Below are 18,714 nucleotides of genomic sequence, written 5' to 3'. Positions count from 1 at the left end.
TATTACGATGAACCAATGGATCTGTCCTGTACTTTGTATTACGATGAACCAATGGATCTGTCCTGTACTTTGACTTATGATGAACTAATGGATCTGTCTTGTACTTTGTATTATGATGAACCAATGGATCTGTCCTGTACTTTGTATTATGATGAACCAATGGATCTGTCCTGTACTTTGTATTACGATGAACCAATGGATCTGTCCTGTACTTTGTATTATGATGAACTAATGGATCTGTCTTGTACTTTGTATTATGATGAACCAATGGATCTGTCCTGTACTTTGTATTATGATGAACCAATAGATCTGTCCTGTACTTTGTATTATGATGAACCAATAGATCTGTCCTGTACTTTGACTTATGATGAACCAATGGATCTGTCCTGTACTTTGTATTACGATGAACCAATGGATCTGTCTTGTACTTTGTATTATGATGAACCAATGGATCTGTCCTGTACTTTGTATTATGATGAACTAATGGAACTGTCCTGTACTTTGTATTAGGATGAACCAATGGATCTGTCCTGTACTTTGTATTATGATGAACCAATGGATCTGTCCTGTACTTTGTATTATGATGAACCAATGGATCTGTCCTGTACTTTGTATTATGATGAACTAATGGAACTGTCCTGTACTTTGTATTATGATGAACTAATGGAACTGTCCTGTACTTTGTATTATGATGAACCAATGGATCTGTCCTGTACTTTGTATTATGATGAACCAATGGATCTGTCCTGTACTTTGACTTATGATGAACTAATGGATCTGTCCTGTACTTTGTATTATGATGAACCAATGGATCTGTCCTGTACTTTGTATTATGATGAACCAATGGATCTGTCCTGTCCTTTGTATTATGATGAACCAATGGATCTGTCCTGTACTTTGTATTACGATGAACTAATGGATCTGTCCTGTACTTTGTATTACGATGAACTAATGGATCTGTCCTGTACTTTGTATTATGATGAACCAATAGATCTGTCCAGTACTTTGTATTATGATGAACCAATAGATCTGTCCTGTACTTTGTATTATGATGAACTAATGGATCTGTCCTGTACTTTGTATTATGATGAACTAATGGATCTGTCCTGTACTTTGTATTATGATGAACCTATGGATCTGTCCTGTACTTTGTATTATGATGAACCAATGGATCTGTCCTGTACTTTGTATTATGATGAACCAATGGATCTGTCCTGTACTTTGTATTATGATGAACCAATGGATCTGTCCTGTACTTTGTATTATGATGAACTAATGGATCTGTCCTGTACTTTGTATTATGATGAACTAATGGATCTGTCCTGTACTTTGTATTATGATGAACCAATGGATCTGTCCTGTACTTTGTATTATGATGAACTAATGGATCTGTCCTGTACTTTGTATTATGATGAACTAATGGATCTGTCCTGTACTTTGTATTACGATGAACCAATGGATCTGTCCTGTACTTTGTATTATGATGAACTAATGGATCTGTCCTGTACTTTGTATTATGATGAACTAATGGATCTGTCCTGTACTTTGTATTATGATGAACCAATGGATCTGTCCTGTACTTTGTATTATGATGAACTAATGGATCTGTCCTGTACTTTGTATTATGATGAACCTAATGGATCTGTCCTGTACTTTGTATTATGATGAACTAATGGATCTGTCCTGTACTTTGTATTATGATGAACCAATGGATCTGTCCTGTACTTTGACATGCATTGATATTTATTATATGACTAATGATATGTGTTGTAGGCTGGACACTGGAAGCAATGGTGGCTGGTCAGACACACTGCAGGAATGTTGAAGAAGCGAGTAGAAGATCTGGCTTTGGTATGGACTTAAACATAGAGGTTTACAACACAGACTTGCAGAGATACAAGCTGTGTGTCCATCAGTTTCTTTTAGTCTACCATCATCTGATGATGGTTGGTTGTTGAAATTGCCTTGTGTTTGTGGTCCATCATCCACAAGTCGTAATTAAACAATTCTTGTTATCACTATTTCTTGAGAAGTACCGGATATATCCTTCTCAATTTCATATATAGGATTCCCATGGTCAATTGTGCCCTTTTGATTTTGGTACTGATCAGAAAATTGAAATGGCTGACAGGTAGCCATCTTGGATTTTGACAGTTTATCACACTATTTCTTGAGAATTACCAGAAGGATATTTGTGAAACGTTATGTATAGGTCCCTCTCAGTCCCAAGTTGTGTCTGTTAAGTTTTGATACTGACCAGGAAAACAAAATGGCCAACAGGTGACCATTTTTAACTTTGACAGTTGAAGATACTTATCGTTATTTATTTATTACTGGAAGGATATTTCCCAAACTTCATATTTAGGTTCCCCTCGGTCTCAATCTTTGATTTTGACAATGGAAATATGTTATTGATGTATCGTAGGAAGGTTTCCTGAAATCTTTCTTAGACTTAATGTATAGGTTCCCCTTGTTATCAAATGAATAAGAAGAAGAAGGGAAAAGTAGAGAGTAGAACAGTTTTTCATAGGACCAATAAATATCAATCTCTTGTTTGAGCCAAGATCCATCTGGGATTACTTGTCTCGACTTATTACACCAAGAAGCTAGATATAGAAAATGTGTAAAGACTTACATAGATACAGACATATATTTAATCTTTTTCTTTTCTACTGTAACACTCACGGACACTTATATATTTCTAGAGTATGTTTGTAGAGTTTATTTGTAGAGTAGATTTTGACATAAACATCCTGCTGATATGATTGGTTGTTATACAGGCTGCCACTGATTTGCTGGTGAGACAGAAACTATTATCTATTGGCCTACCACCACACAGGGAGAAGGAGATCTCCTGGTAAGTCAACCTCAGATCAGGACTGCTGTTTGGTATCAGTGTATAGTTAGTAAAGCAGAACTGGACTTCTGAATGCTCATGTGGTCGGAGCAGCAGTCTATAATGCGAGGGTCCAGGGTTGTGTCATGTGTTCAGAGCAGCAGTCTATAACGCGAGGGTCCAGGGTTTTGTCATGTGTTCGGAGCAGCAGTCTATAACGCGAGGGTCCAGGGTTTTGTTATGTGTTCGGAGCAGCAGTCTATAACGCGAGGGTCCAGGGTTTTGTTATGTGTTCGGAGCAGCAGTCTATAACGCGAGGGTCCAGGGTTGTGTCATGTGGTCGGAGCAGCAGTCTATAACGCGAGGGTCCAGGGTTGTGTCATGTGTTCGGAGCAGCAGTCTATAACGCGAGGGTCCAGGGTTGTGTCATGTGTTCGGAGCAGCAGTCTATAACGCGAGGGTCCAGGGTTTTGTTAAGTGTTCGGAGCAGCAGTCTATAACGCGAGGGTCCAGGGTTTTGTTATGTGTTCGGAGCAGCAGTCTATAACGCGAGGGTCCAGGGTTGTGTCATGTGGTCGGAGCAGCAGTCTATAACGCGAGGGTCCAGGGTTGTGTCATGTGGTCGGAGCAGCAGTCTATAACGCGAGGGTCCAGGGTTGTGTCATATGGTCGGAGCAGCAGTCTATAACGCGAGGGTCCAGGGTTGTGTCATATGTTCGGAGCAGCAGTCTATAACGCGAGGGTCCAGGGTTGTGTCATGTGGTCGGAGCAGCAGTCTATAACGCGAGGGTCCAGGGTTGTGTCATGTGTTCGGAGCAGCAGTCTATAACGCGAGGGTCCAGGGTTGTGTCATGTGTTCGGAGCAGCAGTCTATAACGCGAGGGTCCAGGGTTGTGTCATGTGTTCGGAGCAGCAGTCTATAACGCGAGGGTCCAGGGTTTTGTTATGTGTTCGGAGCAGCAGTCTATAACGTGAGGGTCCAGGGTTGTGTCATGTGTTCGGAGCAGCAGTCTATAACAGAAGGGTCCAAGGTTGTGTCATGTGTTCAGAGCAGCAGTCTATAACAGAAGGGTCCAAGGTTGTGTCATGTGTTCGGAGCAGCAGTCTATAACGCGAGGGTCCAGGGTTGTGTCATGTGTTCAGAGCAGCAGTCTATAACGCGAGGGTCCAGGGTTGTGTCATGTGGTCGGAGCAGCAGTCTATAACGCGAGGGTCCAGGGTTTTGTCATGTGGTCGGAGCAGCAGTCTATAACGCGAGGGTCCAGGGTTTTGTCATGTGGTCGGAGCAGCAGTCTATAACGCGAGGGTCCAGGGTTGTGTCATGTGTTCGGAGCAGCAGTCTATAACGCGAGGGTCCAGGGTTGTGTCATGTGTTCGGAGCAGCAGTCTATAACGCGAGGGTCCAGGGTTGTGTCATGTGTTCGGAGCAGCAGTCTATAACGCGAGGGTCCAGGGTTGTGTCATGTGTTCGGAGCAGCAGTCTATAACGCGAGGGTCCAGGGTTGTGTCATGTGTTCGGAGCAGCAGTCTATAACGCGAGGGTCCAGGGTTTTGTCATGTGTTCGGAGCAGCAGTCTATAACGCGAGGGTCCAGGGTTGTGTCATGTGTTCGGAGCAGCAGTCTATAACGCGAGGGTCCAGGGTTGTGTCATGTGTTCGGAGCAGCAGTCTATAACGCGAGGGTCCAGGGTTGTGTCATGTGGTCGGAGCAGCAGTCTATAACGCGAGGGTCCAGGGTTTTGTCATGTGTTCGGAGCAGCAGTCTATAACGCGAGGGTCCAGGGTTGTGTCATGTGGTCGGAGCAGCAGTCTATAACGCGAGGGTCCAGGGTTGTGTCATGTGGTCGGAGCAGCAGTCTATAACGCGAGGGTCCAGGGTTGTGTCATGTGGTCGGAGCAGCAGTCTATAACGCGAGGGTCCAGGGTTGTGTCATGTGGTCGGAGCAGCAGTCTATAACGCGAGGGTCCAAGGTTGTGTCATGTGGTCGGAGCAGCAGTCTATAACGCGAGGGTCCAGGGTTTTGTCATGTGGTCGGAGCAGCAGTCTATAACGCGAGGGTCCAGGGTTGTGTCATATGGTCGGAGCAGCAGTCTATAACGCGAGGGTCCAGGGTTTTGTCATGTGGTCGGAGCAGCAGTCTATAACGCGAGGGTCCAGGGTTGTCTTGTGGTCGGAGCAGCAGTCTATAACGCGAGGGTCCAGGGTTTTGTCATATGGTCGGAGCAGCAGTCTATAACGCGAGGGTCCAAGGTTTTGTCATATGGTCGGAGCAGCAGTCTATAACGCGAGGGTCCAGGGTTGTGTCATGTGTTCGGAGCAGCAGTCTATAACGCGAGGGTCCAGGGTTGTGTCATGTGGTCAGAGCAGCAGTCTATAACGCGAGGGTCCAGGGTTGTGTCATGTGGTCAGAGCAGCAATCTATAACAGAAGGGTCCAGGGTTGTGTCATGTGTTCGGAGCAGCAGTCTATAACGCGAGGGTCCAGGGTTGTGTCATGTGGTTGGAGCAGCAGTCTATAACACGATCGAGGGTCCAGGGTTGTGTCATGTGGTTGGAGCAGCAGTCTATAACACGATCGAGGGTCCAGGGTTTTGTCATGTGGTCGGAGCAGCAGTCTATAACGTGAGGGTCCCCCTGTTATGTGGTCAGAGCAGCAGTCTTTAATGCGAGGGTCCAGGGTTTTGTCATGTGGTCGGAGCAGCAGTCTATAACGCGAGGGTCCCCCTGTTATGTGGTCGGAGCAGCAGTCTATAACGCGAGGGTCCAGGGTTTTGTCATGTGTTCGGAGCAGCAGTCTATAACGCGAGGGTCCAGGGTTGTGTCATGTGGTCTGAGCAGCAGTCTATAACGCGAGGGTCCAGGGTTGTGTCATGTGGTCGGAACAGCAGTCTATAACACGAGGGTCCAGGGTTATGTCATGTGGTCGGAGCAGCAGTCTATAATACGAGGGTCCAGGGTTGTGTCATGTGTAGTTATTCTCCTGCTTGGTTTGGTTTATTTAGTTTAATGTCCTATGAACTGCTAGGGTCATTTAAGGACGTGCCAGGTTTTGGAGGTGGAGGAAAGCCGGGTAAAACCACCGGCCTACAGTCAGTACCTGGCATCTGCCCCACGAGGGTTTTCAAACTCGCGACCCTGAGGTGGAGGGCTAGTGATAAAGTGTCAGGACACCTTAACCACTCGGCCACCGCGGCCCTATTCTCCTGTCACATACTGATTGTATTAAATGAATATAATAGAAAGGGATATATGTTCATATAATAATTATGTCAATTGATATTTGTGTTTTAATGAAAGGTGAAATTGATTAAGAAATTTTAAATGTATTGAGCAAAAGATATGTAAGCAATATCGTAGAAACTTAAAATGAGACCAGTATCTTTTATTTGTTTCAATGTCTGGAAATGTGTCAGTTCTTTTATGTTTCAGCCCCTTGCCTCCAGATGAACTAGCTTCTATCATATTTGATGCATGTGGAGCAGACCTAAGCACAGCATCCTTAACACAGGTAAACTCTGTAGATCTCAGCACAGCATCCCTAACACAGGTAAATTCTATAGATCTCAGCACAGCATCCCTAACACAAGTAAACTCTATAGATCTCAGCACAGCATCCTATCACAGGTAAACTCTGTAGATCTCAGCATAGCATCCCTAACACAGGTAAACTCTATAGATCTCAGCACAGCATCCCTAACACAGGTAAACTCTATAGATCTCAGCACAGCATCCCTATCACAGGTAAACTCTATAGATCTCAGCACAGCATCCCTAACACAGGTAAACTCTATAGATCTCAGTACAGCATCCTATCACAGGTAAACTCTATATATCTCAATACAGCATCCTATCACAGGTAAACTCTATAGATCTCAGCACAGCATCCCTAACACAGGTAAACTCTATAGATCTCAGTACAGCATCCCTAACACAGGTAAACTCTATAGATCTCAGCACAGCATCAACACAGGTAAACTCTATAGATCTCATCACAGCATCCCTAACACAGGTTAACTCTATAGATCTCAGTACAGCATCCCTAACACAGGTAAACTCTATAGATCTCAGTACAGCATCCCTAACACAGGTAAACTCTATAGATCTCAGCACAGCATCAACACAGGTAAACTCTTTAGATCTCAGTACAGCATCCCTAAAACAGGTAAACTCTATAGATCTCAGTACAGCATCCCTAACACAGGTAAACTTTGTAGATCTCAGCACAGCATCCCTAACACAGGTAAACTCTAAGATCTCAGCACAGCATCCCTAACACCGGTAAACTATAGATCTCAGCACAGCATCAACACAGGTAAACTCTATAGATCTCGGCACAGCATCCCTAGCACAGGTAAACTCTATAGATCTCAGTACAGCATCCCTAACACAGGTAAACTCTATAGATCTCAGTACAGCATCCCTAACACAGGTAAACTCTATAGATCTCAGCACAGCATCCCTAACACAGGTAAACTCTGTAGATCTCAGTACAGCATCCCTATCGCAGGTAAACTCTATAGATCTCAATACAGCATCCCTAACACAGGTAAACTTTGTAGATCTCAGCACAGCATCCCTAACACAGGTAAACTCTATAGATCTCAGCACAGCATCCCTAACACAGGTAAACTCTTTAGATCTCAGCACAGCATCCCTAACACAGGTAAACTCTATAGATCTCAGCACAGCATCCCTAACACAGGTAAACTCTTTAGATCTCAGCACAGCATCCTATCACAGGTAAACTCTGTAGATCTCAGCACAGCATCCTATCACAGGTAAACTCTGTAGATCTCAATACAGCATCCCTAACACAGGTAAACTTTGTAGATCTCAGCACAGCATCCCTAACACAGGTAACTCTATAGATCTCAATACAGCATCCCTAACACAGGTAAACTCTGTAGATCTCAGCACAGCATCCCTAACACAGGTAAACACTACAGATTTCAGGACAGCATCACTATCACAGGTAAACTCTATAGATCTCAGCACAGCATCCTATCACAGGTAAACTTTGTAGATCTCAGTACAGCATCCTATCACAGGTAAAGTCTGTAGATCTCAGGACAGCATCCCTAACACAGGTAAACTCTTTAGGTCTCAGCACAGCATCCCTAACACAGGTAAACTTTGTAGATCTCAGTACAGCATCCCTAACACAGGTAAACTCCATAGATCTCAGGACAGCATCCCTAACACAGGTAAAGACTATAGATCTCAGGACAGCATCCCTAACACAGGTAAACTCTTTAGATCTCAGTACAGCATCCCTAACACAGGTAAACTCTATAGATCTCAGTACAGCATCCTAACACAGGTAAACTCTATAGATCTCAGCACAGCATCCTATCACAGGTAAACTCTATAGATCTCAGCACAGCATTCCCAACTGAATGGGTATATATGTAAGTATGGATTGTATTTTCGCCTACTACATGCTTAATCGAAACAATTCACATCCAACATGTATAATGTAAATTATGACCTTGCATTCGATCACCTGATCTTCAAAGGGTTACTTCTTAGTTCATATGTTAATTGGTACCCTTGATGAAATGTCACTGTTTAGAACTTTTGAGTTTTTATTAGTCCACTACCGGTGAAACCGGGGGGACTATAGGTTTTGCCTGCGTCCGTCCGTCTGTCCGTCCGTCCGTCCGTCCGTCCCTCTGTCCGGTTAAAGTTTTGGTTAAAGTTTTATAATGGCACACCATTCACTTAATAATGGTATTAGGATGCTGATTCTTTGTATAGAGGTTCTTTTGGTGTGTGGCATTACTTTTGTATGGTTAAAAGTGAAAAAATTATTTTCATTTTTTGAAATTTTGCCATATTATGTACTTAACTTTTTTCTCTGTATTCTTCAGGTTAAAGTTTTGGTTAAAGTTTTATAATGGCACACCATTCACTTAATAATGGTATTAGGATGCTGATTCTTTGCATAGAGGTTCTTTGGGTGTGTGGCATTACTTTTGTACAGTTAAAATGAAAAAATTATTTTCATTTTTTGAATTTTTTTCCATATTATGGACTTAACTGTTCTCTGTATTGAATGCTTCACTGATGTGAGATTCTTTTGGAATAAAATCAGTGTACTACTATGCTGTGCTATGCAGAATTATGTTTATATTTCAATCCAAGGCAGCTGTTATTACACATTTCAATTTAAATTCACTTTAGATTCTTTTACTCTGTACAGTAGACATACCAAAAGAATACCTGAATATCTTTTATGGGCAGGAAACATTGTTTATTCAACCCAATGGAGTTGAATTTACACATTGTTTGGAATGAACTTATTTTCATAAAATGATCATGTTTCAGTTGTGGCTAAACTTTTTTACTCAAATTTGGCTAAAGTTTTAACTTGGGGGCACCGGTAGGGGACATGTATTGGTTTAGCAATAATGTCTCACTTACCTTGATTACAAACCTGCTGTACATGTGTTGATAGGAAATCCTCATCTACCTGGCCATGTTTATCAGGACCGAGCCAAAGCTGTTCCACGAGATGTTGAGACTGAGGGTTGGTCTGATCATCCAAGTGATGGCCTCAGAACTGTCACGGACATTTAAATGTTCAGGTATCTAACTATTCAGTATTGTTGTCTAAAATTGATCAAAGATCTATCAAATAAATGTTTCTGATTAAAGCTGACAGTGCAAGTTTAAAAGCTTCCAATTGAGATTAAAGTATTTATAATATTATACATAAAAAGTTTCAGTTTTCAGAACTTCTTTCTGAGATACTTCCCTATGATATGGATGACAATATGATCAATCACATGAAAAACAACACATTTACCTGATCATAATAGAGTCTTTACTGATAGATAGACCGTATATGCCCTAATAAGGGTGCCCCTACCTTTTTTCCAAGCAAAAAATGTTTGACTCAGTGTCAAAATGGTGTTAAAAAATAACAAATCCATGTGAAATATTTTGCTACTTTGTGTTCAATTTTCTTTTGCAAATTAAGTCTCAGGAACAGATTTTCGCCACAGTTTGTCTATTCATACAGATGTCAGTACACGGTGTGCCCGAAACTAATGCTAAACACACTATGTTACTTACCATATTTATTTGAAGATAAAGTAAAAGACTTAATTCATGTTATTAAGTAAATGTTTTTAAGAACAGAAAGCTAGTAAAAGACACTGAAATCAATTATTTGGTCAAAGATGAATTAAACCAATGTCTGATATGATCTGATATGATGACCGGAACATATACTGTCATCATATATCTCACCAATGATTTATGAATAATGATACTTTGTATCATCTTTTAAAATCTCAATTGGAAGCTTTTTAACTTGCACTATCAACTTTAACCCTTTCACCCCTACTGACCATATTGGACTTCAACTTATGAAAGAATGGTAGAGTCCACTAAAGTTTCTTAGGGTTGAAAGGGTTAAAGAAATATTTTTGCATATAATGTTGCTTACAATATTCAAATACAGTGTAGTTAAATATTTAATTGTGTTTCTCATTGTACTATGGTCTGATTTTCACTATAAATAGTATGTAGATATACTCATAACAGTGACTTCTGTAAGCATCATAATGTCTGAAGGTTTTTCTTTGGATGTAAATAATAATCCCCATAACAGTTTTGGTTTCATTATTGCAGGTGATGAAGCATCTGACCACCTACTTAACTTATCTCCCTTTGAACTGAAAACCCTTCTACATCACATTCTGAGTGGAAAGGAATTTGTTATTAGCTCAGGTAAGGTTGCATACTTAGTATATAGATAATTGACACTTTTTTCTAGGCAGTTCATGAAAAAAAGAGAACATTTTGTAGTTTATAAATGATATAAAGGATAATCATTAAATTTCTAAACCTGGAGTCAGTTGTTGAAATATTGTAATGTTATTTTTTGGATCTTTTCGCCATTAAGACAGAGTTAACTTAGGAAAATAATTTATTTGTAATTATGACTTCATAGTTACAATGTATGTATAGAGTACCAGCTTGTGTTTTCTTTATTCTTGACTGACAAGTTTAAATTAAGGAGTCATTTATTAATAAAATGATTTTGTTACAAATGCCTTGTTTTACCTGTCAGTTTCTTTGTTGCTGTCGATGTGTAAACGTGAAGTATTTGATTGTTATTTCTGTTACAAAGATTTATCAGACATGAAGGTGTCGAGTACAAAATTACAATGTGTTAAGGGTAAGCACTTGTTGAATTGCACATTACTTTTGTAATTTCTGATTTTTTCTGATCCCGTATTTTTTTCTTGTAATTTTCCTTACACCACTGATAGAAAACAAGATTAAAGGTACTGTGATTCTGTATGACCTATGACCTCTGTATAAAATGCTAACTGGTTGCTGACAATCTTTGCACAATGATGAAATTGTTTGCTAAGATATTGTATATTTCACAAATCAGCTGATAATTTTGGTTGCTTTTTTTACACATAACTTGTTGTGAAACTTCCTGCTAATAGTTTTATGCATATAAGGCTGTTACTCAATTAAACACCTAGGTCACTGGGAAATTTTCAGAGATATTTAAACATTTCCGTTGATATGTTCATTTGTGGCAATAACTGGCAAAAAAATGTAGACTTTTATAGAGATAAATATTTAGATAAAGATTTGTGTAAAGACTTTATATTCAGTATGTTAAAGATTTATGATTGCAGGTGGTACATCTGTGATTGTATAGTTTTCAGGAAAATATTTCAAGTATTTTGATCTGTTTATAAACAAGAAAGGAAGGGTAGAATATCAGGTTATACAATGAATTTTACAGAAAATAGTTCGAGTTTATATACAATTAAACCTTAGATTAAAACAATATATCACGGTGATTATTGATCTAACAATATATCATGGTGATTATTGACCTAACAATATATCATGGTGATTATTGACCTAACAATATATCATGGTGATTATTGACCTAACAATATATCATGGTGATTATTGACCGAACAATATATCACGGTGATTATTGACCTAACAATATATCACGGTGATTATTGACCTTACAATATATCACGGTGATTATTGACCTAACAATATATCATGGTGATTATTGACCTAACAATATATCACAGTGATTATTGACCTAACAATATATCACGGTGATTATCGACCTAACAATATATCATGGTGATTATTGACCTAACAATATATCACGGTGATTATTGACCTAACAATATATCATGGTGATTATTGACCTAACAATATATCATGGTGATTATTGACCTAACAATATATCACAGTGATTATTCACCTAACAATATATCACAGTGATTATTGACCTAACAATATATCATGGTGATTATTGACCTAACAATATATCACAGTGATTATTCACCTAACAATATATCATGGTGATTATTTACCTAACAATATATCATGGTGATTATTGACCTAACAATATATCATGGTGATTATTGACCTAACAATATATCATGGTGATTATTTACCTAACAATATATCATGGTGATTATTTACCTAACAATATATCATGGTGATTATTGACCTAACAATATATCATGGTAATTATTTACCTAACAATATATCATGGTGATTATTTACCTAACAATATATCATGGTGATTATTGACCTAACAATATATCACGGTGATTATTTACCTAACAATATATCATGGTGATTATTTACCTAACAATATATCATGGTGATTATTTACCTAACAATATATCATGGTGATTATTTACCTAACAATATATCATGGTGATTATTGACCTAACAATATATCATGGTAATTATTTACCTAACAATATATCATGGTGATTATTGACCTAACAATATATCACGGTGATTATTGACCTAACAATATATCACGGTGATTATTGACCTAACAATATATCACGGTGATTATTGACCTAACAATATATCACGGTGATTATTGACCTAACAATATATCATGGTGATTATTGACCTAACAATATATCACGGTGATTATTGTTCTCACGTTGTTGTCATGGTGATTATTGTTCTCACGTTGTTGTCATGGTGTGATCACTGCTGTTTTTTTACTCCTGATTCTGATTGATAACTCTTGATGATATTTAAACACAAAATCTTAATCCTTTTGAGAGATTTATTAAAAACCACAGCTGAATCATCAGACCTTTACCTTGTCTGAAGGAATACATTAAATAGTAACCATTATTTAGTGTCCGTAACACAGATATTAATGATGGATTATGGTGGTCTATCATCAGGTATAAACCTGAAGTGATAACAGGAACACCATCATATATAGTTAACTGTATAGGAATGATATAGTTATGGTTGAGGCATATTTATATGAAAGATGAGATATTCACAAACTAACACCCCATAAGCATATCAAATAATCATAATTTAAAAAACAGTTTTACAATTATCAACTTTAAACAGAGGAATTTTAGATTACTGATTTCCAGGTTAATATCTGCATAGTCAAATACTGCACTTAGTTTTCATTTATCAAATAGCATCAGAATGTATTTATATTTTGGTATTTCAGTATGTCTTTGAGTTATCGGTTTCTTTTGGTACCGATTTTTCATGATTTTGTTTGTTTCATTAGTATCAGCTGTGTTTTTGTAACATTATTTTTATTTATAGTGAATTCAATCATTGCATTGATTTTAAGTATTTTTGAAATATCATAATTGTATAAATCTGAAGTAGAAGAAATTTAAATTATATTGTCAGTTATGTACCTATTCGTATTTTTTTTAAACAATCTCGGTATTCTATCAATTAAATGAAATCCTATAGTATTGGTAACACAGCTGTACTAAACTACAGTTATTATTTATCATTTGTACCAGCTACAGGATGTGCTTAGTGCTGTTTGATGAAGATATGTTTTTATTTTTGCTGTTTCAGTTTTTCTTTGTTATAGAATTTCTTTGTTTGATTATCTACTTTATAGATAATATTTCCATATCACATAATGAACAATAATTTATCCAGAATAGTTCAGCGTTTAGATATCTGTAAATGATCTTTGATGTTTATTTACCTGAATTGGGTTACTGTAAACCAACATATTCTTCATGTGCGATTAATTTTCATGTATTTTGCGGGCAATTGAAATTCATAAAAAGTAAGTCTCCTCACAATAGTTTGAACCACAGGTACAGTAGGCTGTAGATTGGGAAATTAAATCACCGCAAAAAGTCAGTCATGAAAATGCGAAAATATGTTGGTTGACAGTATATCGAACTGGTCATATTGATTAATTTCATTTCTACATATTTTACTAATAAGTTAAAATCATATCGTCCTAATTCACAACTTGTTGACATTATCAATAATTGGATGATATATTTGGTAATCATTCAAAATAATAGAAAAATGCTGAAAGGATATTTAAGAGACTCCAACTCAAATCATAAGAAAGGAGATTTCTTCCAATCCAAAACACAGTAATTTTTTTCTTGATACTAATTCATATGTCATTTTGATTGAGTTAATAATCTGTTAGTTTTTGTTTTGCGTTAATTTGTACATTTCTGGTTACATGTTTTAAATTATGAATTCCACATTATATATGATAACCAGATTTTGACTATGATATTACTGTCTAAGTGTCCCAGACATTACGGAATGTACACTATATACACCTGTTTACCTGTCAGTAGTTCACCAGCTTTCTTTTACAAACCATTGCAAATTGAATCATTCCTGTGTTATGGCTATTCTTTCCCAAAACTTCAGATTACCAATATATTTTTATGCTACTGCATATTTTATCCTCAAAAAAGTTTGATGAAAAAAGAGCATGTGAATTCTTCCGTGTTGATAAATGTAAATGCAATCAAGAATTCAGTTTTTGTGTTTTTTTACATGGACACTAATGAAATACATAATTGATTATCTTGATTGAAGCAGTATATTTCACTTTGCTGATAAAACACAAACTAATTCCACTGATATGGTTAATTTGGTGTTCAGAGTGGCTTTTATAATAAATGTGTGAATGTTTATTGCAGACGAGGAAACCTTTAATTTGCGGTAATTAAAGTATGTCATTTTTAAGGATATATACCCCTGTATATGGTGTATTGAAGACTATATTAAGGCACTAGCTGATGTATATACAGCATTATGTAGTGTGTCACCTGTTTGTCTCTCTCTCTAGAATTAAGTGACTGCGGTACCGGCGAAGAGTTCCATTTGTCTGTGAAAACAAAGAAGAAAAGAGAGGAAACTACAGAGTTTGCTAAACTTAGCAGTAAATCCCCACACAAGGTTTTTGTTTTGTCATTTACTTGTATCTAACTTTATAGAGCTGCAGTTGGCATTCATAGTCTAGTGACTACAAACTATTAGATGTATTAGCTTTAGGCCAGGCTTGTGAAGGAGATGGTTATAACAGCTTTTATCTAATGTCTCCAATAATTACTTATTCTCTATGTAATTATAACATTTCCAATAATTACTTATTCTCTATGTAATTATAACATTTCCAATAATTACTTATTCTGTAGGTAATTATAACATTTCCAATAATTACTTATTTTACAAAGCCCTCTTGATAAATAAAAAAAAAATGGCAGGAGATTTAGGAAAATGGTTTCAATACTTTACTTTGTTTGAAACTCAAAACTGCTCTACAGGGCAAACAGGTTTTCACAGCATAAACCAAAATTTGACTATGTTAGTATAATAGAGCGCACCATTAATTAAATATAAATCACTGCCTCCGCTAGGGATCGAACCCGGGACCTCTGGCTTACTAGTCTTACTCTCAACCAATCAAACAAAACTAGTCGAGCAGTATATTGCGCAGGTATTTACCAGGGTGACATATGCTTACTGGAGTTACAACATGGTCTTCACCACCAATATTTTAATATTATTACAAATTAAACAACATTACATATAGACGTAACCATTACAGCTAAAACTATATTACTATAGTAATATATATGTCTGGTCATGGACAGATGTCCTAAGTACAGGTCATGGACAGATGTCCTAAGTATGGGTAATATATATGTCTGGTCATGGACAGATGTCCTAAGTATGGGTAATATATATGTCTGGTCATGGACAGATGTCCTAAGTACCGGTCATGGACAGATGTCCTAAGTACAGGTCATGGACAGATGTCCTAAGTACGGGTAATATATATGTCTGGTCTTGGACAGATGTCCTAAGTACAGGTCATGTACAGATGTCCTAAGTACAGGTTATATATATGTCTGGTCATGGACAGATGTCCTAAGTACAGGTCATGGACAGATGTCCTAAGTACAGGTCATGAACAGATGTCCTAAGTACAGGTAATATATATGTCTGGTCATGGACAGATGTCCTAAGTATGGGTAATATATATGTCTGGTCATAGAACCATCCTTATTGTAGCTTTGACCTAATATATAGTGTAGCTTTGATAGATCACTGGAGACCAACTCTAATCTATGACATGCAGTACTCTACCTGATTTCCTACATCAAAGATTCTGAAACATCGTTTGTTAATTTGTTGTTGTTGACATTTTCAGTAATTGATCACATGTAAACAGTTTTGTGTATAATTAAATTACAACCCTATTTTTAGAATTAGTGATGTATTTCTGTCAGAAAGGGTTACTTCTTTGCTGTATATGCTGAATAAAGACCAGTCTGTTGTTTCTCCTCAGTGGTTACAGCTGCTGAATCAACATTGTAAGCCATGCTATCCTGGCTCTACCTGCCATCATTACTTAGAAAAACTGATGTTTTAGAACTGTGAGGCAGTGATCCCAGGAGTTCTGTTGGCCAGTTGATAAATCTAAGCTTTGATATCTTAACCACAATGCTACATGAAGAGTGCTTTGCAGGATCCTGCATGACCTTGACCTCTCACCAATGCTGCATGACCTTGACCTCTCACCAATGCTGCATGACCTTGACCTCTCACCAATGCTGCATGACCTTGACCTCTCACCAGTGCTGCTTCTAACTTTGTACCACAGCTTTGTTGCATTGACATATGGCCTGGAATGTAGGTAGATTTTACCTACCCAACCAGGACGTAAGTGTTTTTGCCATCATGGCCTGTTGCATGCAGAACTAACCTGCACCAGACTTTCTGAGAACGCCTGTAACACCACCTATGGCTTCACTTGTATCACTTGTACTGTTACTGTGGTATGAAACAATGCCTCACTATCTTCAGTTGTGACGTTGGACACTGGTGGTTCATGAGTGAGTTGGTTTGTACTGTTGTGTTGAAGATGAGCGGTATGCCATGAAAATGCGACAGGAGGCCAAGAGTTCTGCTGGTTTACCAGGAGGGGCTCTGAGTCTGGATGTACCAAGTCACATCACGAGGAGAAAGAGTAGCATTGGTAACCTGGAGGCTCTTTCTCCGTACATCCTCATGGATCGACGGAAGAGTTCAGAATGTAGCGAGCTTCAGTTGCCATTGATGTGGGATAGGAGGATGTCCTGTGCTGTAAGTCCTGCTTATGAGTGGGATCATCTACCCAAGTGTCATGTACCATTACTGGACTGATCCATTAGTCCCCAGATGGGGTGTATAGTGTGTAGTGGGATCATCTACCAAAGTGTCATGTACCATTACTGGACTGATCCATTAGTCCTCAGACGGGGTGTATAGTGTGTAGTGGGATCATCTACCCAAGTGTCATGTACCATTACTGGACTGATCCATTAGTCCCCAGACAGGGTGTATAGTGTGTAGTGGGATCATCTACCCAAGTGTCATGTACCATTACTGGACTGATCCATTAGTCCCCAGACGGGGTGTATAGTGTGTAGTGGGATCATCTACCCAAGTGTCATGTACCATTACTGGACTGATCCATTAGTCCTCAGACGGGGTGTATAGTGTGTAGTGGGATCATCTACCCAAGTGTCATGTACCATTACTGGACTGATCCATTAGTCCCCAGACGGGGTGTATAGTGTGTAGTGGGATCATCTACCCAAGTGTCATGTACCATTACTGGACTGATCCATTAGTCCCCAGACGGGGTGTATAGTGTGTAGTGGGATCATCTACCCAAGTGTCATGTACCATTACTGGACTGATCCATTAGTCCCCAGACGGGGTGTATAGTGTGTAGTGGGATCATCTACCCAAGTGTCATGTACCATTACTGGACTGATCCATTAGTCCCCAGACAGGGTGTATAGTGTGTAGTGGGATCATCTACCCAAGTGTCATGTACCATTACTGGACTGATCCATTAGTCCTCAGACGGGGTGTATAGTGTGTAGTGGGATCATCTACCAAAGTGTCATATACCATTACTGGACTGATCCATTAGTCCCCAGATGGGGTGTATAGTGTGTAGTGGGATCATCTACCAAAGTGTCATATACCATTACTGGACTGATCCATTAGTCCCCATGGCAGACAGGGTGTATAGTGTGTAGTGGGATCATCTACCCAAGTGTCATGTACCATTACTGGACTGATCCATTAGTCCCCAGACAGGGTGTATAGTGTGTAGTGGGATCATCTACCCAAGTGTCATGTACCATTACTGGACTGATCCATTAGTCCTCAGACGGGGTGTATAGTGTGTAGTGGGATCATCTACCCAAGTGTCATGTACTATTACTGGACTGATCCATTAGTCCCCAGACAGGGTGTATAGTGTGTAGTGGGATCATCTACCCAAGTGTCATGTACCATTACTGGACTGATCCATTAGTCCCCAGACGGGGTGTATAGTGTGTAGTGGGATCATCTACCCAAGTGTCATGTACCATTACTGGACTGATCCATTAGTCCCCAGACGGGGTGTATAGTGTGTAGTGGGATCATCTACCCAAGTGTCATGTACCATTACTGGACTTATCCATTAGTCCTCAGACGGGGTGTATAGTGTGTAGTGGGATCACTGGACCAATTCTTAAGTCCCTAGA

General features: G+C 38.8%; 1 protein-coding gene across 1 annotated transcript in view; it reads left to right on the top strand.

Annotated features, from left to right (window-relative positions):
* The window catches only part of LOC117329969 (phosphorylase b kinase regulatory subunit alpha, liver isoform-like), a 79,852-nt gene that overhangs the window by 49,168 nt on the left and 11,970 nt on the right, over window positions 1-18,714 (top strand). The window contains exons 25-34 of the mRNA XM_033888201.1: window positions 511-1,656; window positions 1,774-1,851; window positions 2,781-2,857; window positions 6,266-6,344; window positions 9,294-9,423; window positions 10,475-10,573; window positions 11,119-11,133; window positions 14,970-15,079; window positions 16,476-16,500; window positions 17,028-17,272. Of these exons, the coding sequence (XP_033744092.1) occupies window positions 511-1,656; window positions 1,774-1,851; window positions 2,781-2,857; window positions 6,266-6,344; window positions 9,294-9,423; window positions 10,475-10,573; window positions 11,119-11,133; window positions 14,970-15,079; window positions 16,476-16,500; window positions 17,028-17,272 (2,004 nt within the window). The remainder of the gene's footprint in view (window positions 1-510; window positions 1,657-1,773; window positions 1,852-2,780; window positions 2,858-6,265; window positions 6,345-9,293; window positions 9,424-10,474; window positions 10,574-11,118; window positions 11,134-14,969; window positions 15,080-16,475; window positions 16,501-17,027; window positions 17,273-18,714) is intronic.

The sequence above is a fragment of the Pecten maximus genome, chromosome 6 (genome assembly GCF_902652985.1).
Source record: "Pecten maximus chromosome 6, xPecMax1.1, whole genome shotgun sequence".
Lineage (NCBI taxonomy): Eukaryota > Metazoa > Mollusca > Bivalvia > Pectinida > Pectinidae > Pecten > Pecten maximus.
Note: the sequence above shows the minus strand (reverse complement) of the source record. Positions and strands in the feature narration are given on the sequence as shown.